The following is a 21,630-nucleotide window of genomic DNA, read 5'->3' as shown; positions in this document are numbered from 1 at the left end:
ATTCCAGTTGTTTCTAAATGCCCGTGCTGTCCTGCACACTGACAAGCTGTGAAACAAGCTGTGAAAATCAAATCTTCCCAACTTCTTTTTGTCTCTTGTTTCACTTTCTGTCCCAATAAGCCAGTTCACTGCCGTCAGAGCCCCGTCTGACAATTCACTGGCTCCCATTTTATCTGTGGCAATGTTTTGCAGGCTGAGTTTTGCAGCAGAGCCCTATTGACTGTCACTGAAAGCTCCCAAGCCTTTATCCTGTAACCAGCTGTACAGACCTTTACTTTCTAATCATAGCTGTACAGTTTAGTCGATCTGAGGAAAATACTCTTTCGTTGCAATCTTGCACAGTTGTACAAGTATTTCTGACGGAGAATGATGGAAACGGGTAATTTTACTTTGCATCACGACTTGATTTGCAAGTGTAACCCAGGGAGGGCGAGGTCTGCATTAACCACGGTAAGCTCAGGCATGGAAAACAGCTGTATTTGTAAAACCGGCTTCTTGTACGACTCTATGGAAGTACAACGCTAGGTTTAGGATCTCCTGAGCAAAGCGGGCTGTGTAACCCGGGGTGTTTTCCCAGGGCGGTGAGAGGCTGCGCCCTGCCCTCCATGCAGAGGCGCGGCGAGGGACCGGGACCTCCCGCCGACCCGCTCGGCCATGGCCCGCGGGGGCCGCCCGCCCCCAGCGCAGGGCGGAGCTCAGCCATGCTGGCTTCCTCGCTGAAGAAATGAAACCAAAAGCGGCGAGGTGGGGATAGACGCAGAGGCGGCCATGGCGGGGCAGCGGCCGGGCGCCTTCCCGCTGCTGGTGCGCGGCGACTGGGGTGCCGCCGAGCCGCCGCCCGCCCTGAGGAAGAAGCTGCTCTGCTACTTCCAGAGCCAGAAGCGCTCGGGCGGCGGCGAGTGCGAGCTGCGGACCGCGACCGGGACCGGGCACCTCCTCGTCTGCTTCGCCCGCCCCGAGGGTGAGCGGCCGGGGCGGGGGCGTTAACGGCCCCTTCCCGCGCTTTGGGTGGGGGGGCGGCTGCCGTCCCCTCCGTCCCCTCACCCGTGCTTGTGTTGGCAGTGAGGCAGCGGGTGCTCGACCGGCGGGTCCATGAGCTCGACTGGGGGCCCAGAGGGCGGCTGTCGCTGCTCGTCACCGAGCTGCCCGCGGAGGGTGACCCCGCGCAGGTGAGGCGGACGGCGCTGGCCGGGGAGGGGTGGGCGAGCGGGGCCGTGGGTAACCGCTCTCCTCTCGTTCCGCTTCCAGGAGGTGGGACAGGCCGGCGGGGCCGAGGCGCCTGGTAAGGTCTGCGTGAGGCGCGATGCGGGGCTTAAACGCTCGCCTCAGCCCGGCGGGGCCGGGGCTGCGGGCCTGGCCCACCCGCAGCTCGGCGCTGGCCCGGGGAGGCCGGGCGGGAGGAGCGGGTGGGCGCGGGGAGGTGGCAGAAACCGGTGACCAAGCCGTGTGCTCGTCGGGTGCTTGTCCAGGCTGGCGTTGAGCTGTGCTCACTCTTTTTCCTTTTTTTCCCCCCTCCAGCACTCTGCTTCGTTTTTAAAACCACAAAATTAATTTAATTTGTAAAGCACAGCCCTTAAGTAAACTCTAATGCATGCATAAAAACTGAACGAATTAACTTTCTATGCAGCTTTTGTTGCGGTTCCAGTTGACATTGCATGTGTTCTCCCTGCGGGCCAGAGTTTGCCAATCATATATAGCACGCTTATCTCCACAGGCAAACTACTTATTTGTGCAAATGAGGGCAGTGAACAGGTAAGGATTGAGGGTGCAGACTAGAAAAGCAATCTGACAGATATTACTGTTATCTTTTGATTTCTAATTTAGCCATATTCCTTATTGTTTTAAACTAGCAGGTAGAGGTGTTGCACGGAGTCAGAATAGGTCATGATAGATGCTTTTACAGAGGTGCCTGGTTTCTAAAGGCGCTTCCCTCCAGAGGAGGGGTGTCCTTGACAGATCTCTTGTTCGACGGTGCAGTTTTGGTATGAGGATAGTGTTGTAACACGTGAGGACCTGGTCGCAGTGGTTCGCGCAGCATGGCTGTGTGCTAGCTTGTTTTTGACATTATGCCTGAGGCTTTTTTGACCTTAAAGGGTGTTTCTGTAACCACATTCCACGTATGGTTTGAAACAAGGAATATATGGAAATCTTGGATTCTGGTAGTGTCAAATGAAACTAAATTCAAGCTGCGACAGGTCCTGGATCTACAAGAGTATAACCACCTTCTTGAATTACGCAGTAACTGAGAAAGCATTGTTGTTTATCTCTAGTTAGTGAACCCCAGGTGTCTCTTTCCACCTGCCAGGATAAGGAGGCTTCTGTGTGCATCCAGCAGGAAAAGACAGGTGAGCATGCCACTTATCAAGCAGAGACCCGTGTATTCTTGCTTCATTGGTTTTCATTGACCTTTATGCCGCAATAGTGCCCTGGTCAACTGGGTGGGTTGTGGTGTTTGTCTAATGCAGTGTAGAAATCATGATCTCAGGCTAAAATAAATAAATATATTTTTTTCTTTGTATGAGTCCCTTTAGGAAGCTCACCACTTCACTGACTGCCTCAGACAGGTCAGTTCCTTAGGGAGAGCATGCAGCGGATGCTGACCTTTGTTCTGGGTAAGGCTGTCCCTACCCAGACCTTCCCAGCTGCCACCAGTCCCGCCGGGGCGACCTGTGGTAGGACATCAGTAGCTGTGTACCCCAGGTACACCTGAGCTCTCATGGCAGCCGGCACGTGTAGGCCCATGGCGACCCACGGCAATGGCTGGAACTGTAAATAGAGAGAGTGCATAGACAGAAGAGTGGTGGTTCCCCTTGTCGTGGATTTGTGAAGAATCTTTCATAGCCATTACTTCTGCTGTCTTTGCCTGGTGATGAATGGAAGCCTTTTCTCCTCACCTGTTGATGCGGCAACTCATGCTAGTGATATGCTCAGCTTGTTTGGGACTTAAAGGCTGTTGTGGAAAAAAAACCCACCTGAATTACTGTTTATTTGCCTGTTCTTTTCCCTGATCATATATGTGATCTGAACAAAAAGGGGTGTGAAAGCTTGGAAGGTAATAAGCTTGGGTTTTTTTTTTAACTTTTGCCTGAGACATTAGGGTGTGATCTTTCATTTCAGAATTGTGTCAGAAATTGGAAGCAGAAAAAGCAACCTCTAGGAAATCTGTCATAGTAGTAACCACTGCCTTTGGGGAGGAAATAGAAGATGAGATTGTGGAAATGTACTTTGAAAATAAAAGGAAGTCTGGTGGGGGGCCCATCAAGTCCTATGTCAGAATGGATCAGCAAATGATCATCATCTTTCAGGATGAGAAAGGTATGATCATATCTTATGGGTGTTATATGACTAAAGCTCCCTTTTAAAAATAGGCCTTTGCTGGTGCTGGATCTCTTTGTGGACATTGCTTCAGCAGAAATGACATATTATTCCCAAAGAGTGAGAGGATGTAAAAGGAGCAAATGTGCCTGTCTGTCCAATGCAGATGTGGGTTTCCAACAGTGTTTATAATAACCCACAGGGGAAGAAGTGCTTCTCTAGACCTGTCCCAAATGCTTGATCAAGGCTCACAGAGAATAATGCAGGAGAATGATGTCAGGAGCACTGCAGAATAAGTAAGCTTTAATTCTAGTTCAGGAGACTGGATAAAGTATAGTACAGTATTAACTGCAGATCATGGGTAAATATTATTTTGTTGTGTTTTCTTTCATATTCATTTCAATTGCCAGGGTTTTGGAGATTGGGAGGAAAAGAGGTAGTAAATATTATGTATTTGTAAGATAGAGAGGTGAATGCTCACCTCTATGGAGAAAATGATTTTAAAGTAGCCTCAGTTTATCTGTAGCTTTCCTATGTTTTCCTCTACACTAAAATGCTGTTGGCTACTTGTTAGTGTGTGAAGGATGTATGCAAAAAGAGGAAACTATGCAGGAGAAATAGTTAACTGTTGAACATAGTCAAATATAGTTAAATAGTTAATACTTAAATATTTGTTAAATACCCAAGATAAGCAGGGTGGAAAACCCTTTCTGTATTTGCTCTTTATTAGAAGTTACTAATCTGGAGAACAGTTTCTTGCACTTGAGGGCAGTAAGAAAGGAGGTAGTGCTAACCTCAAAAAGTAACTTTTTTTTTTCCTTTGGGAAGACTGGGGACATCTAGATCATAGAGTAGCTTTTGTCCTGACCCTAACTTTTGATGTAGTTTTGCCTTATTTCTGTTTCTTCTGTGATAATGAGAAAATATGGCTGCCAGATTTTTAGAGTGTAGTTTAACACATTGCTCTGCTGTGGTGGGAGGGGAAGGGAAGATCACATCTTTGTTTGTTTTCCTGTGGAACTAGATGCCCAAGAAGTTTTGCAAAGGCAGCATCACGTGAAGAAAATTGAGCTGTTTGTGAAGCCGTGGCAAGTGGAGACTGTCCAGGAGCTGTGCCCAGTGGAGGACTCTCCAGCATCCCTGCCTTCCACTGCAGTTGTGCTTGAAAATGTGCAGGAGACAGTAAAAGATTGCATGTTAATTATGCTGGTAGAGAACATCAGTGGCTTGTCAGAGGATGATGGTGACTTCAGTGTGGAAATGATACCTGAAATACATGCTGCTGTCGTTACTTTTACTGCAAATATTGGTAAGAAGGAGTCAGAGTTGCGGATCTTTTTTATTAGCTACTTGTGTGTGTGTGAGGGAGACTAAGCAGGAAATGAATGTTTTCTGTCATAGGTTTAAGGTTTGATCTAATATTGGATCATTTTAAATGAGGATTTACTCTACTAAAGTTAATGACATACCTTTTTTCTGTAAGGTATAGAGGCCAGTGTAAGTCAGAAAAGGGCTAACTGATTTGGATAGTGAACAGAAGAGGTAGGACTGACAACAAACTATAACTTTATACAAGCAGCAAAAGGGTGTACTCAGTCTTAGAACAGATCAATGATAAAGGCTCTCCTTGCCAAAAGGTGTTACATGTGTAGTAAGTTTGTATGGATTTGGGGGGAAAACTGAACAAGTACATGGAACTGAGCTTTTTAAGCTTATTAAATAGACTGTATCAGGCTTGGGAAACCTATTGTAATAGATTGGAGGCTGGGAGAGAATTAGGGAAGCAGCATCTTCTTGCAGCATCTTCTTACAGCTATTCTCTAGATACCTGCTGTGGCCCTTGCTGGAGACAGGATACTGGGCTGCATGGACCCTGGGATGCTGAGGCAAGTCCAGCTGTCCTTATGCAGAGTGGCAGCTGTCAGTTATGTGAAGCGTGGAATTAACACCGTATGCTTTGCCTGATGCTGCAGTACCAGCTAGTTGTTAAGCTGCTGCATGCCCACTGTGGTTTTGTAGTGTGTTCGATACTATACGCTTTTTCTTCTGCCTTATTAGTGATTGATGACAAAGGCATTGTCCAGGTGGTGGAGAAGTTTCTGCTCCTACTTCTCACCGGTGAGAGGCTGGGGGGACTTCCTGGTTCCTGCCAAGATTTATGGTTGATATTATTAACAAATTCCATCCCAGGACATGGGCAGTAGTCTGTGGTATGACAAGACCAGATTCAGAACAGTGTAAGCCAATGCCATAGCTGATGTTGTAGAGATAACAGCACCACATTACCAGGAGAACTGAATTAAACTGACAGCAATGAACTAGTTCCAGGATTCTCTGAGTGCTGCTGTGCTTGAGTCCTTTTAGGGGCAAGGAGATTTTACATGTGCTTGATTCTGGGTGAGGAGGTAGGACAGGAAAGAAGAGAGAATTCTGTCTTCTGTGTGGAAAAACTGTAAATCTCTTTAGAAGGTAGAACGTGGTGAAAAGAAGTTACATGCCACTTTGAATCAACTTCGTGGGAATAGTTGTATTACTGGTGATATGTAAGAATGAAGTTGCTCAGAAATCTTGAAGTTGTGAAGGGATTAGTCTGTGGTATAACTAAACCGAAGAAGTTTTTAGTCTCTGAGAAGGCATAGAGTTTTCTGCTTTAGAAGTCAGAAATTATTTGCCTCTCATATTGTGGTCCTGTCTCAAATTTTTGGTGTGGCCTTTAGGAAGTAAGTAGATCCTTTAAAAACTTAATTGTGTGTTAGCCTGACAGATGTAAAAGTGACTTGACTATCTTTTACCATGATGATAATGGGGGGGGGAAATAGCCAAAAATAGAATGTGTTTATCATAAAACTGAAAGAATCCAAATTTGAACTGTTGACTTATGTCTAATTAGTTGTGTATCAAGCCATAGCCCCAAAATGAACCTGATCTTATTTTCTTTTTGTGTTAAAGAGACCCAGTGCTACTCAGTAGGAAAACTAGTAACAAATTCTGGCTATGGTAGTTGTAGTCAACAATTGTGATCAACCATATGGTGAATACTAGGTGACAGATACTGAATATGTGGAAAGAAGTAGCTTTGTGGGCACCTCTGGGTTGATAGATGCTTTGTAATTCAGTGGTTTGGTCAATGCACACAGTGATAGTCTGCTAATATCATAGTAGAAAACCAAGCTACTAGTTTGATCTTGGGGTTTTTTGTTTTATTTTTGTTTGTTTTTTTCTTTTTTCTTCTCCCTTCTCTTTCTAGCTGCAGAGGAATTTGCTAAAAGGCTTAATCAAAACCACAGAGCAAAGCAACAAAATATTACTGCACGGTGCCTTGAGCTAACAAGAAGCGTTAGGGCTGAAAATATACCACCTAACACATCCAGTGACTATATAACTGTCTACTTTGAAAACAAGAAGAATGGAGGTGCGCAAGTGGTGGATGTTCAGCAGCTGCCTGATGAAGATGCAGCTATCATTACATTCAGTGACCATAAAGGTAATACAGAAATACGAAGCCTTTATTTCTCTGAGATCCTTTCACTTAAAGATAAAAATGTGGATTTTCTAGAGAAAAGGCTACTTTGCCCTCATAAAACAGCAGATCTGGTGCTTTGTCAGCAGGTCTCTGCTAACTGGAGTGCAATTGGACCAGCTGGGCATAAGGCATAGAATTTTTTCCTTTTTATGCAATTTATTTCACCCAGGCCTTGATCCTTACAGAATTCAGGTTACAGTTTGAGTTCAATAGAGAAAGCACAGCCTTATGTAGTGCAGGAGACTTCTCCCCCGCTGCCTTCACCACCAGCTGTCTGGCTCATCTGAGGACAATTTCTTGGACAGCTTTTTGGCTGGAGGGCAGGTGCTGTGGCTTGTCCAGCCAGTGACAGAAACATGAGCATCTGTGGAAGATGGAGGACAAGGGGGAAGCTGGAGGCATTGGAGTGAAGGGGAGAGCTCAAGGGAAATTGAAGATAATAGATGCTCTTTTTGGGGGAAATGGAGGAGCTGTGATTTGATACTGCTGAGTAACAGGGCAGACAGCTACTGAGTTGGGCAGTTCAAGTATGGCATATAACAGAAGTGGGGGCAGAGACAGTGCTGTGCATACGTCCTCCTGGATGTGGACCGTGTTGGTTCTTAACCGTCTCTAACTTAGTTTTTGGCATTTAAATCCAGTAACTCTTCAATAATTTGGAATTATTTCTATTTGGGAAGGGGGGAAAATTCATGGAAAACTATTCTTAGACATAACAAACATTATTATGTAGAAAACAAAGTTTAAAAAAACTCATAAGATCTTTGGTTTTAAGTGCTAGCATTAATTGTTTGGGTTTTTGTTTGTTTGTTTTAGATGTAATCAATATCTTGGCAAAGCAGCATTCGCTCAACAAAACACCAGTCTCTGTCTATCCTTACTACATGTCGCTGGGCACAGCTCTATATGGAAAGGAAGGGCCACAAATAAAGAAGCCAGATCCAATTACAGTGCCTCTGGATCCATATATCTGGTATTACTTGTGCACATATAATAGGCTAATTGTGGCAATAAGTTGTGAAATGGCAAAGTGTAATTGTGTGCTAACATGGCCTGAACGTCACTGTGCAGACCCAAAAGTTACTTTGCATCCCTCAGCTAATTTGTCTGAGCAGAAGAGATTACTATCTCGATTGATCAAGACATGGAATGAAAATGTTTCCACAGCATTTTCACGTAGCATATCGAAGTACAAAGCAATTAAATGTCAAGTAAGCGCAGAGGTGTGGGAAGCCATTAGAAACGGCTTTACCCATGATGAAGTTCTACTAATCCCATATATTTCCAAGAATTTACTTGTTCTGGTAGGTGAAGAAGAAGTTGTGAACAATGTTGAAAAAGAACTGAAGTTTCTGATAGAAAAGGCCACCAGAGAAATTGAAAGAGAAAAGCAAAGAACTGAAGAAATGGTGGTAATGGGTCCAGGGGAATATGCAATTTTACAGAGTACTGGTCTTGAAGAAAAAATTCGTATGGAGTTCCCAGCCCTGCAGATAACTTATGATCATTTGCAGAACATAATTAACCTATGTGGAGTGCCTGAGGAAGTTTATAAAGTAAAAGGGGAAATATTAGATAATATACGCAAAATGGCAAAGAAAACAGTTAATATCCACCCTTATATTTTCCAGTTTTTAGAGCGTATTGATAATGAAACCCTGTCACAGAGCCTGTTTATGTCAAAACAAATTAGTGCTTTTTATGAGCTTGGCACAGAAGCTATCATCTTGAAAGGGAGTGCTCCTGAAGATCTCCTAAAAGCAGAAGAAGAAATAAAGAAGGAACTGGACTACAAAAGCATTACTTTGGAGGATGAGTTAGTCCTCCAGAAGAAGGAATGGAGGATGCTTACCCAGCAAAACTGTTCTAATGAAGCTGTAACAGTCATTCAGGCAAAGGGTCAGGTCATCATTGCTGGTTGTTCTCAAGCAGTAGCAAAAGCCTTTGAGGAACTTTTTAACTTTATAGATGAAAACACGCAAGTACAAAAGGTCATCGGAGGAAAGCCCATGGGAGTCATAATGTTTTTTGAGAAAGAGAAGACCAATGTTTGGGGTGACTTACAGAAGAAAGGTGTGAAAGTTGACTTTAGCACACAGAAGAAATGTAGAGTTATATCCTTGAGTGGGCCGAGAAGAGAAGTGCTGAAGGGAGTCACCTTAGTTGAGCAAATTCTGTCTGGCCTGCATTATAAGCGTGTGGTAATTAGAGCACCAGGAGCCAAGTCGTTTCTTGAAGAGCGAGAACGCTTTTTTGCTGCCAGTGTGAAACAAGACTTTAAGTGTCTAGTCAGGCTGGAAGAGCAGTCAGAAGAACAGCAAGAACATAGTAATGTAGGCAAGCCCTATGGGCAGGCGACCATACGTGGAATTGTAATAGTGGTTTATGAAGCTGACTTGTGCACTCATCCTGTTGATGTTGTGGTAAATGCATCTAATGAAGACTTAAAACACATCGGTGGCCTTGCTGAGGCACTGTTAAAAGCGGCTGGTCCAGAGCTGCAACAGGAGTGTGACGAGCTGGTGAGGAAGAACGGGAGTTTGCAGCCTGGGTGCGCAGTTATCACGGGTGCTGGGAAACTTCCCTGCAAGAACGTCATTCATGCTGTTGGGCCCAGGTGGAGGAAAGACGAAGCAGAAAAGTGTGTGTTCTTGCTAAGAAAGACAGTGAAGAAAAGTCTACAACTAGCTGAAACATACAATCATCGTTCCATAGCTTTACCTGCTATAAGTGGAGGGATTTTTGGCTTCCCACTGGAACTGTGTACATATTCGATTGTGTCCTCCATCAAGGAGACCTTGGAAGACTCCATGGGGGACAGCAGCTTGAAGGAGGTTCATCTCGTGGATGTTGCACAGAATAACATTCAGGCTTTCAGCAAGGCACTGAAAGAAGTGTTTTCAGATTATTCACCTTCCTGCAAGTCACTGAATCAGACCAGTACAGTTCGTCAGCCTAAGAAAAGCAAAATTACTCAAAATAGCAAGGACTTCCCATTGGTAACAACTGAGGAAGGCCTTGACATCATGCTGAAAAAAGGAAGCATTGAAGATGCTACAGTAAGTGTTTTAAATTATCTGCTTTTCAAATATCAAGTGTGGGATTTTGGTGGGGGTTTTTTGTTTTGTTTTGTTTTTTTAAAAAAACAAACACAAAACCAAAAAATGACCAATCTTAGACCATCATCTGTAATTAGCAATGTAACATGTTTGATATGTTACTGAAATTGGCTATCACTGCTGATAATGACAATTGCTATTACATGACTGACCTACATGATAGATACAGACAGCTGTGCAGCATTGCATTTTGTCATCTACTGACACAGAGGCACACAGACCCCTGTGGTACATGGTGCATTACAGTTTAGCAGAAGCAACTGGGTTTGGCAGGAATGGTTCTGGGCTCTGACTCCCCCGACCCTACCTTGCTGGGCAGGAACTACCTGCGTGCAGCGTTGACCTTCCCAGAAATCCTACTTACAAGAGTGTGGTACTAGCGCAAAAGCAGAAGAGGATGTTCAGTGTCGGTTAAGATGAGTACCCTGCCGTGTGAGAGTGGCTGGGCTGCTTCCAGGTCCTCTGTGGTCCTGAGGCAGCCCGGCCATGCACATCTGAACCCTGGGCTCACAGCCAGTCTGGTTCTCCCTGCATATGTAGGATATTGGTCTGGGGAACTATTATCCATTATGCTGTTGATGAACACTGGCACGCAGCATGCAGTTGCCATTGCATTTCCTGTGGAGAACCAACTTCACTAATCGTTTTCCAGTTGCCTCCAGTATTGAATTGCTGTTAGCAGGCTGATAGCTAATTTACTGGGATCACCGATACTGGTAGCAACTCCTTTCAGAACCCTTTCCATAGTGGCCAGCAAATCGTTTCAGGAGTGGATGCCTCCCACATCTTGTGCATGCAGCTCCTCCAGTTGGCCAGGGCAGAATATATGTTAAAATGCGTATAGAGGTCCTTCCTGAGGAGCTGAATATAGTGCTTGACACAACGTTTGTAGCCCTTTGTATTTCTCTCCCTTATAAGTTACTGCCTTTCTCACTTCTTTCTCTATAGCTTTCCTCCAGTCTTTTTTGTTTTCAGCTTCTCCTTTTTCTCGAGGCCAGTCACGTATGGAAGGTCTTGCTTACCTCAGTGAACACAGATTTTTTTTTTTTTTTTTTTTTTTTTGGTCTGCGAGCTTCTCTTGGAGAACGAACTTCATAAATGTTTTTCAGATGGAGGTAGAATGATGTACTGGTTTTGGCTGAGCGTAGACCAGGAATACAGAATTTTACCTGTCTCCTGTTGGCTTGAAATGAACTTTGCTGTTAACTCAGCTTTTGTGTTGCTATGGGCAGGCTCATGGTATTAGAACTGAGCATAACTATTCTGGTTTATTCCAAAATTTTGTTCCTCTCAGATCGCTGTCCCAAACATTTACTTTGTAAATCAGCAGGCAGACTGTATTTGATTAATCAGTGCAAAATTTAAACTTGATACTTAAAAGACTTGATACTTAAAAGCTAGAGTTTTTGCTTGTGTGTTTTTCAGACAGACATTGTTGTCACCAGCGTTGCCAAAGATCTCCAGCTCTGTAACGGGCCACTCTCTAAAGCTTTGCTATGCAAGGCAGGGCCAATGCTTCAGACAGACTTAAACGAAGAAGGCCTAGGAAAAACACATGAGGAAGGATCTGTGTTGAAAACAAAAGGTTACAATCTAGGTTGCAGTGTTGTACTTCATGCTGTCGTACCTGCATGGTCCCCGAGACACGCATCACAAAAGGTATAAAGGGTTTTATTTCTCTGAACTCTAATTTGACTGGGCTTTATAGTAGGTTTAATGCAACTTCTCTTCTGAAGTGAGGGACAGTTTCATAGGAGATAAGGGAGTTTGGGCTGTTCTTTTTTAGCTGTGTGGCTAATCCCTTGTTGACTAATATATTCCTTGTGATGTATGCAATTATTGTATTTTAATACCAAGAGATAGCTAAAAGGGAAAGTGCTACATTGCACATATTGGTAAAATTACTCTGTAATTGAAAAAATAATTATGTTTTACAGGTCTTGGGCGACATCATCACAAAATGCCTGCAGATTGCTGAGGAACTATCTCTAAAGTCAATTACTTTCCCAGCAATTGGGACTGGGAATTTAGGATTCCCAAGGTCTGTTGTTGCTAAATTACTGTTTGACAAAGTGTTTGAATTCAGTAGCAAAAATGGAGTAAATTCTCTTGAGGAAGTTCACTTTCTGTTGCATCCAAAAGACACAGCTAATATTCAGGTGAGTTACTATGTTTTTCTGTCTTTATTATATGCTGTTTCATTTGGGTCTGTCTCATGATGCTCGGCTATCTGATGATCTCCAAAGAATCCACAGGGTGCTTGTTCTTATAGTAAAGAAGTAGTTTGCTAACAGTCTTTCTTGTGTGTACTGAAAGTTCTCTTTTTGGTTTTACCCCTCATGGTCACCTGCCTGTCCTGTACAGCCCTGCTCCCTTCCTATCCTTTTCTGTTCCCTGGCAATAATACAGATGAAAGTGTAATCATTCTTTATCTCATGAACTCATCTAATTCTTCAGTACATAGGACTTGCCTACAGAAAAATTTGCTGCGACTCCTGCATAGATGCCTTCACTCTTGGAAAAAGGAGTGCTTTCAATGGAGTGCTAGCGTCTTTTTAGGAAGAATAATTATGCTAGGATTGCTGTGCTGGTAAACCTCTCCAGTAGAAACGTATCAGTATTCTGCATCCTTCTTTCTTCAGTATCACGTTAGCACAAATTTTCTATATCCACACTCAAGTTACTCATATCATACATGAATCTCTCAAAATGCTCTCTTTTCCTTAAGTCACACCGTGAAATGTCACACTGTGAATTAATGTCCAAGTAAGTGTTTCTGCATTTGTTGACTTCTGCTACTTTGTACAGTAGCTAATACATTTTGAAAGGCCAAACTTGAAGGCTACTGTGCTAAAGCCTGAGCTATTGTGCATAGAGAAGGGTGCCATTAGCTGCAAGACTTGAGTTAGAGTGTGAACTAGCCCCTCAGTGTAAGGATGCCATCTGTTAATATATCCCTCTGGAATGGTAACTAGGGCTCTGACTTATTTATCAATTCTGTCTGTTGCTCACACTGAATAACCTTGTTCTCTGAGAACAACAGTGTGTCAAGACTTGCCATCATCATTATGGCAGATGGTATGAAGTAATTTGCGTTAAGCTCTTTCGAAATGTTTCTTAACTTTACTTTTCAAACCTTTATTTCTACTGTGTAATCTAAAGACTTCTACAGGGGTTGATTGTAATTTCCTTCTCTAGGAATTTTCAGATGAACTTGAGAACAGATGTGGAAATACTGCAGATGTTGCAGCACAGAAGACTTCTCCAAATGAGGCTAGTCAAGACGCGGGTAAGCTTGTTTCACAGAAGTTGTGTGCCTAGTGGATGTTTTTATTCTTTTAAATATTCCAGGAAATGCATTCATTATGGATGTTTAGATATTTGCTTGGTGAGCATGTCATTCCCAAAGTCCAACTAACAATCGAAGTGGCTGCTGTAAAGGCAGCATATAGTATTTTCAGGCTGGGTGTCTGTAATGTCTGAAACAATGTTGGAGATGCTAAGAAGAAAACTATACCTGTGATTCATTATCTGGATAGTGCCCTGACAAATCAGGACAGCAGAAGCTATTATGTGCTGAGGGCACAAGCAGGGCTTTTTCTTTTATTGTTGCAGTACTTGATTAGATCATGAACAGGTCGGTGCCTTCCTAGGTCCTGGGAAGGCAGGCGAGTTCCTGGTTATATGTCTTAAAGTGGCCTCTTTGGAATACTCTTAAATCTTTTACACATTCAGATGAATAGCAAAACCAAACTGAAATATCTTCGGTGTTATCCAGCTTAATGGAACTGCAGAGTGTAGAAAATGAGTTATATGTTGAAAACTTCATCAAGTTTTTAGAAATAACGCGTAGGTAAATAGTTCCTGTCATGCAGTAGAGAACCTGCCTGAAAACTCTGTGAGACAGAGGAGCAAGGGAGTGAGACTTGGAAAGTTTGCTGCTCTCTTACCTTGGAGTTTCGCAAAGGCTTATATAGTAAAATGTTGCAAAGTAGTGTCTGTATACCAGGTGTGCCGCAAAACAAGTTTTTTCTGCAATCTCAGCATGAATAGCAATGATGGGAATAGGTGAAGGTTGATCGGAGAGTCCGGTGAGGAGGAATGATTTTCAGTTAACATGGCAGGCAGTCCTCTTCACAGGCTGAGTCTGGAGCCAAACTGTGGTCTCTGTAGGCGTTGTACCCATGAACAAGTCCCTTATCTCTTACCTCATTGCTCTTTTCTGCTCAGGGTCTGTATTTCTTTCCTGCAGCTTTCTCTGGTGCCTCTTCAGTCCCAGTACAGAATGTACGTGAAATGACGATCGGCTCCATCGTGTTCCAGGTGGCGGAAGGCGATATTACCAAGGAAGAGGGAGATGTCATTGTAAACATAACAAACCAAACCTTCAGCCTCAAAACAGGTATTTTAGTGGGTATTATGTGCGAAGACAGTACGTGTGGTTGGAAGGGCTGGATAAGGAGAGTAGGAAGTAAATTTTTCAACGTTTCAAACCCTTTTGTTTCACAGCGTGGTTTCTGTTTTGCTTCGTAGGGTACAAAGGTTCAATTAGGAAGTGTCTGAAACTTTCTTTTTCTTGTTAATTTGTGTTACAGGATGGCATGTTTAAGACTCTTGCAGAAAGGGAAACTAATCATTTTTTTTAATAGAATCTTTTTATAGAACAGCTCTCGGACTAAAGGAGAAGACAAACCTCCATGAGGTTTTGACCTCAGTGAAACTTGTTAGGTACTTTAGACATCACTTTGAATTGAAAAGCATAAGCCTAAAATTTAGGCAACAGTGCTTTTCAATTATAACCTTTACTGTTATCAGGATTGAGATATTTTAGGTATTACATGGTACACAGTTCTGCCTCAGATGGGACTTTGATGGCATTAACAGTACTAACAGTGGATTCATATGCCTCTTCTCATTTAAGGTGTCTCTAGAGCAATTCTGAATGGTGCTGGAAAAGCAGTTGAAGATGAATGTGCTCGACTAGGTATGGTGCAACATTTCTGACCTCCTTTCTGAAGGTGTTCATGTATGGCAAGGAATCTGTTGGGATACTTTCTCAGTGCCTACTGTACATCCATCTGTATTATGCACTGTGTTACATCAGCTAGTTTTTAATCAGTTAATGTGATATTTGTAAAACATCTAATGAGGGAAGGAAAAGAAAAATCTTCAAGAAGAGGAGAGGGCTTCTAAGCATACATAAAGAACTAAATCTATTCATTATTGCATCCTCTTATTCCAATAAAGCTTTCCATGATAAAAACAAATCGAGTCTACATCAAACAGAACCATGAGCAAGGGATAATGTTGGCAGAAATGTTGATAGAGAAGCCATACCTCACTGGAAGCAACTGTCTACCTGCAACTCTTTTTGTCATTCCCAAGTGAGAAAATGTTTGCTGTTGGCTTAACTAGCAACCCACTACCACATCCTCTGTGTGACCAGGAGGGAAAACTAGTGAAGTTGGGTTCCTGCCTCAGAAGCGGCATTTATTTGTAGACCAAATTCAGCTAGTGAACAGCCAATATAATGAACGGGGAATAAGGATGGATAAGGATGTGGTTTAAAACCCCACAAAAATAAGGGAAGTGGGAAGGACGCTGGTGTGGAGGCCAGCTTGGAAGACCAACCAAAGGAAAAGAATTATGTGGAGGAGATAAGAGTTAAACCTCTGTTGTGGAGGCCAAGAGGGTAATTCAGGCTAGGCAGCCTGAGGGTAGATGGCATGCTTGCGTGTGTGTGTGAAGACAGTGTAGTACTAGTCTGCATGAAGCTCTCCAAGTCTGCGGAGCGAACTTGACAAATAAAGGTGCACACAAAATTTATTTGCCAAACGAGGCAAATATTTTACAAACATAAAATGAATCCTTGTGCCTTGAAAGTGAAAATAGGGAGGGGGGTTGCACAGTTTGTGGAAGGAGACTTGAAGCTTATCCTGGGGCATATTTGTCATCATTTCTTATCTGCTAATGAGGATTAGTACGCATCTATATTGTGGACAGTTGTTGATTGATTACGTTCTCCTACTTATGTTTCAGCCTCACAGTCTAACAAGAGCTATATCACCACCCAAGCAGGAAGCCTGCCGTGCAAAAAAATAATTCATTTTGTTAGCCAAGATGACATCAAGATGCTAGTCTCCGAAGTGCTTCAGGAGTGTGAATTACAGCAGTACACCTCTGTTGCCTTCCCGGCAATTGGAACAGGTCTGTGTCTCCCTTTTGAAATGGGTTCAGAGCATGTGATTCTGCTGATCTTGGGGTTCAAGCGATGAGTTTGATTTACCTGGAGGGATTATTCTTTGATGAAAATATATTCAGAAACTGCAGACTTTAAAACTGTTATTAGAAGCTTATGAAGACCTAGAAAGCTTCACTCCTTGCAGTCAGCTAGTATGTAAAGAGTATGAGTGCTCTAGAGCTGACACTTCCTTGCTAACAGGGATTCAAAGGTATGTCTATACTTCCTGGAGAACCATGAGCATTTGTCACAGCAGCCTGATATGTGTGGGCAGCTCATCAGAGAATATGCAGGGAGCTACTTCTCTATTGCTGAAATCGGCAGATGATGCAGCTCTGGCTAGCAGCCACACAAGTAGGGTTGATACGGATGGAATGTGAACCTGTCAGAAAGGCCAGATTGTCCCTTTTTCTCTTCTTGTCATTTTCAGTTACTTCTGTAGAAATCCCTAGAGTCAGAGAATCCAGAACTGGGCCCCATGCATGCAGGGACCTTTTGCATGAATAAAACTAGACTTGCTTTTTGAGCCAAAGAGTTAGCTACTGGGCCACTGAGCGTCAGGCCTGTGGTGTATTAGGTAACCAAGCCATATCCTCTACATCATAACCTGATCAGTCACCATGTCAACAAAAGTAAAATCCCATTTTTCCCTTGCTGAAAAGGTGGTCTTGAACCTCCTTTTCCTGAGAAATAGAAACCTTTCCTAATTGCTAGCCTGAAGTTATTTCTGACCTGTTTATGATCCAAGTGGTTGTGGGTATGTTCATAACTGTTCTTTTAAAGATGTTTTAACCATTTGTAACAGTTATTAACACTTTTTAAAGGCAAAATGTTTATAACTTGTTTCAGGTGAGGCAGGCCGCGATCCAGCTGTAGTAGCTGACAACATGATAGATGCAGTAACTGACTTTGCAAGAAGTAACTCTGCTCCGTCTGTGAAAACTATTAAAGTTGTCATCTTTCAGCCACATCTGCTGAGTGTGTTCCATACGAGCATGCAGAAAAGAGAAAGTCCTGCTAAAACAAGAGCCAAAACATTGCTTTCCAAGTTCACGTGTAAGTAGATGTCACTTAAATACAGGTTAGAGATCAATCTGTTTAGCACCAGCTGATAATGGTTAATATTAATTACAACATTTGTGTATTTCAATGTAGCGTTCTGGAGCTCTGAGAAACATTCCCCAAAGGAAAAAACCAAAACAGTTTTGGAAAAGAAAATCGAGGTGGCTGTTTTGCAGATTTGTGGTGAAAACAAAAACAAAGTCGAAGAAGCTGAAAACTGGTTGAAAAGTGCAATTTTAAAGGAACAGTTTCAAACAGAAATCGTAGATAAATCTATCTCTTATTTTGGTGAAGCGGAGAGTGAGGAACTGCGTGACCTACAAAAGAAATTAAAAATTGTTCTTTGTTTGGATAGTACCTCTATTCGAATTTCAGGTGTTGAGAAGGATGTCTGGATTGCTTATTCAACTATTCAAGAAATGATCCACAGGGTAGAAGCTGCTAAACAGGAAGAGATCAATGCAGAACTTTTACAAAACTTAATTGAGTGGAAATATTTTGCAAAGGATTCCTACGTGCCCTTTGACAGTCTCACAAATATGCACTTGGAAAATGCTTTCACAGAAAAGAAGAAAGATATTTCAGTCATCATTGATGAGAAAAAATACACAGTGAATATAGAAGCTAGATATGCTGTGGATGACCAAGGAAAACATACACCCATTATACGTGTTGATAAATCTGAAGGTAAGTAAAAGCCTCTTGACAGACTGATGTTCCCACATTAAAACCAAGTTGCATCCGGCCTAATAAGAGTAAGAAATGGTAAGACTATGCAAAATATTGTTAGGAGCTTTGTGCAGGTCCATTTCTGGAGAATGTAGAAAGGAACTGAATTGAGAAATGAAAATAAAAGAATCCTGCAGTTACTTAAAATTTTTGGAAATGTAGGTAATGCGTTCTGAGGTCCTTAACAGGCTTACTAGAAATAATTAAAAGTTTGTAGCAGTGATTCTAGATCTCGGCTCATTTCTGTGCTGGAGATGTACCCTCTTCCATTTACTTCTGGTCCTTTATAATATAAGGAGCTACCTCTTTCTTACTCCTCCATACAGGGCTTTTCCCAGTGTATTATTTTTCTTTGTCCTGCTGTGACTCAGTTTTACAGGGGCACATTTTGTATCTTAATGGGAACAACTGTTTTTGTCCACTTCACACTTGAAAGTGAAAGTGGAGAGGTTTAAGTAACTGTGCAGCTCCCGGTGTCTTAGTAATGCCTCCTGCACGTATTTTCAGATTTTTATTTTTTGTTCTCTTACCAAAAAATGTCACTTATTTAAAAGGGTTTCATACTTCTAATTGAGGGAACCTATACTGCTGGATGTCTGTAGCATATGCATCAGTCTGTTACTGTTTGACAATGCAGCTAGATCCTAGGCCTTGCATGAAATGAGAGAAGGGAAGAAAGGGAAGACTTCTGCTTTTCAGATGGACAGTATATTCTTGAACTTCTTAATTTAAAACCTTCCTTGTTCAGATGCTTTGCTCCTAGTCTCCTGGTTGATGAGAATTAACTACTCAGTATTTCTGCATTTGCTCCATGTCCTTGAAAACTTGATTTGCAGGGAAGGCTACTGGTAAAAGATGTTGCAAAGGATCCCTCTTCGGCTGTGAAGAACAGATTTGTCTAGGAACTCCCAATTCAGGCAGATCAATTGCCAGTGCAATGGCAAACCAGAAACTAAAATGCCCTAATCCTCTGGTAAAAGACCCATGGAATAGTCTTGGCTGACAAAGACCAGTAGGCACTAGTGATAAGCTAGATGTATGGTCTTTTTACAAATATGCCCTTGTAGCAGGGCATATTTCATTTTAAGCAGAGGATTTGGGTAAATATGATTGATTATGTTTCTTCTGCAGATCAAGAGTCAACAGTGCTTCCTGCAACATGGGATGATATGCAAAACCAGCGACTGAAAATAGTGGAACTAAAACCAGAAACAAGAGAATATAGAGATGTGCAGGAAAAGTTTCTGAAGACCTGTCAGTCATTAAAAATTAAAAAGGTAAAAGCATGTCATCATTTCTGAGCATAAATACTTTGATAACAAGTGATGAAGAATACTAACAACTATGGAAAAATAAATTCCACTGGGATTTCTGAAGCTGGACAAGTCTCTATGGCTGTCACTAATTTTAATCAGTATCAGTTCAATGTTGCAGTGAAGATATTTGGAGCAAGTCTTAAGCAGTCGCTTCTTCAGCACCGGTGAGAGTGTTCTTTCTTTAAATCATTTTTGCTATAGTAGAGCACAGCATTTGCTCGCTTAAGCCATGTGTGCTTTGCAGGTAGGCATGTCATTTATGCCCCAGAAATCTGCAAAACTGTCCTATATTGTTTCACATGGAATCTTTCTGTCTTGTTTTGGGCTGGGTTCTGCTGTCTGTCATGCCAAAGTTTGGAGTGATTTGACTAACTTATTTCATAATCTGGTATACATGCATTGGAGCTAGGAGAAGAACCTTGGAAGCAGATTGAATTGTTGGTACACTAATGTTTTTCATGACAGCAACCTAAAGAAAATTAATGTGTCTTACTTTCAAACTTTGCAGATTGAAAGGGTACAGAACCCATTTTTATGGAAGGCTTACCAAATAAAAAAGCGTGAAATGGATAACAAAAATGGCAACAGAAATAACGAGAGGTTTCTGTTTCACGGGACAAGTAAGGAGTCGTTAACCTTAATTAACAACTATGGATTTAACCGGAGCTATGCTGGAATGCACGGTAATGTGAATTTCAAAACAACTTTTGTTTTCCTGCATAGGGCTAGGACTGATTTGCCATGCCATCCATATAGTCCTGACTTCTATGCAAAATTATTTGTTTTGTTAAATCTCCCCATTTCAAATAAAAAGCAAAATTGTCAAGAGATTCACAGTCTCTGAAGATGGCAGATAAACTGAAACGCTCACAAACATTTGTTTTTCTGACTACAGCTGCAAACTTTGGAAATGGAACGTACTTTGCAGTTAATGCCAGCTATTCTGTCAGCGACACCTACTCTAAACCAGATGCGAATGGGAAGAAGTACATGTACTTGGCTCGAGTCCTTGTTGGAGAATATTCTCAGGGGAGAAAAGGATCAATTACTCCAGCAGCAAAAAACGCTAGTAACTCTATAGATCTGTTTGATAGTTCCACTGATAATGTGAACCAGCCATCCATGTTTATCATATTTAATGACATTCAAGCTTACCCAGAATACCTTATCACTTTCACTAGATAAGCATTTTGACTGCAGCGAGGATTGCATGTCTTTCAGTAGGACAGAAACACTTATAACAAAATACACAATGAAAACAATAAATAGTTTTATCAAATGAATTTCTTAAAGCTTGTTCACATTTAAGCAACTTCTGGCAATTTTTGATAGCACTGAAATAGACTGCTTGTTTACACTTAGAGTAGCTGAGTATATTTAACACTTGAGCTCAATATTCAACAGAAAACTGCTGTTAGATTACATATCAAGCCTTTACATTGTATTTAGCCTTTCCATGCAGCCTTACTGCCATCCTGGTTGCACTAGGAAGGGGGGAGTGCTGGCAGGGGATTGGAAGGGATCTTCTTTCAGCCACTGACTGCTCCATGTTGCACTTCTGATGGCTTCTTACACTCTGTAAATGACTGTCTGCATCATGAATTGTGATACAGTGGTTTTCAATAAATAAACTAATTGTAGTTAAGGGCTTGTGTTTGTCTAAACGTCTTTGAAGATTTAGCATTGGTTTTCAACTAATGAACTTTATGCCTCAAATACAGATTTGCTTGTTTCTCATACAGTAACCCTCCCTGGCAGGTTAATAAGAGGTTCCACAGAAGGTTATAGAAGTTGCCTGAGTTAGTTATATATATATATAGATATAGATATAGCCTGAGAGAGATAGGAAAGTAAATTTTGAGAAGGTGTTTCTGTTGTCATATACTAGCTGCAGCAACCTTCCTGTAATCTTCAGGGGAAATGAATAGAGCAAAGAAAAGCACAGAAGGGTGGGCTGTTAAGGCTTAAATAAATAGGTTATCTCAAAGGGGTGATCATTAATTACCATCTGTGTTGGAGAGGGGAGTAAAGCAACATCACCTTCTTTGTAGCATGTTGACAGACTAAAAAAATATGCCTCTTATGCATATCTTACAATATGCCAGATATTGTAAGATCTTCCAGTGAAAAAGCAGAGTGATGCAGCACCTCCAAATTCTAAAAACCCTTCTGAATGTATCAGGTTTGACTTCTTATGTGGTTGGATGATTAAGAGAAAATCTTCCAATACTCACTTTACAGAGTGAGTTAGGTTGCTGTTACTTTAAAGTTTTACCGTGGGTTGGTGTGTCTATGTTACCATTGCAGGGTAAGCATGGCCGAGGG

At 42.1% G+C, this 21,630-nt stretch overlaps 1 protein-coding gene across 2 annotated transcripts; it reads left to right on the top strand.

Annotated features, from left to right (window-relative positions):
* Positions 1–630: 630 nt before the first annotated feature.
* On the top strand, positions 631–20,945 carry LOC142414367 (protein mono-ADP-ribosyltransferase PARP14-like). Of its 2 annotated transcripts, XM_075511494.1 has the most exons (19): positions 631–961; positions 1,063–1,169; positions 1,249–1,282; positions 2,271–2,345; positions 3,118–3,315; positions 4,340–4,624; positions 6,563–6,799; positions 7,655–9,897; positions 11,383–11,616; positions 11,895–12,116; positions 13,156–13,246; positions 14,210–14,359; positions 14,879–14,941; positions 15,997–16,164; positions 17,048–17,254; positions 17,354–17,947; positions 19,121–19,266; positions 19,814–19,988; positions 20,201–20,945. In XM_075511494.1, the coding sequence occupies exons 1-19, from the start codon at positions 769–771 to the stop codon at positions 20,488–20,490; spliced, it is 5,712 nt and encodes a 1,903-aa protein (XP_075367609.1). In that variant the 5' UTR covers positions 631–768; the 3' UTR covers positions 20,491–20,945. The 2 variants fall into 2 exon arrangements, with proteins under 2 accessions (XP_075367609.1, XP_075367610.1); XM_075511495.1 differs by lacking the exons at positions 631–961; positions 1,063–1,169; positions 1,249–1,282 and adding an exon at positions 2,523–2,612.
* Positions 20,946–21,630: the final 685 nt, after the last annotated feature.

This window comes from Mycteria americana, chromosome 9 (genome assembly GCF_035582795.1).
Source record: "Mycteria americana isolate JAX WOST 10 ecotype Jacksonville Zoo and Gardens chromosome 9, USCA_MyAme_1.0, whole genome shotgun sequence".
Classification (NCBI taxonomy): Eukaryota; Metazoa; Chordata; class Aves; order Ciconiiformes; family Ciconiidae; genus Mycteria; species Mycteria americana.
The sequence above is the reverse complement of the archived record's forward strand: the minus strand, read 5'-3'. Positions and strand labels throughout refer to the sequence as shown.

Coding starts and splice junctions, on each gene's coding strand:
- LOC142414367 (XM_075511494.1), top strand. CDS start 769: ATGGCGGGGCAGCGGCCGGGCGCCTTCCCGCTGCTGGTGCGCGGCGAC. Junction 16,165..17,047: donor CTTCCCGGCAATTGGAACAG/GTCTGTGTCTCC, acceptor AACTTGTTTCAG/GTGAGGCAGGCCGCGATCCA. Junction 19,267..19,813: donor AGTCATTAAAAATTAAAAAG/GTAAAAGCATGT, acceptor CAAACTTTGCAG/ATTGAAAGGGTACAGAACCC.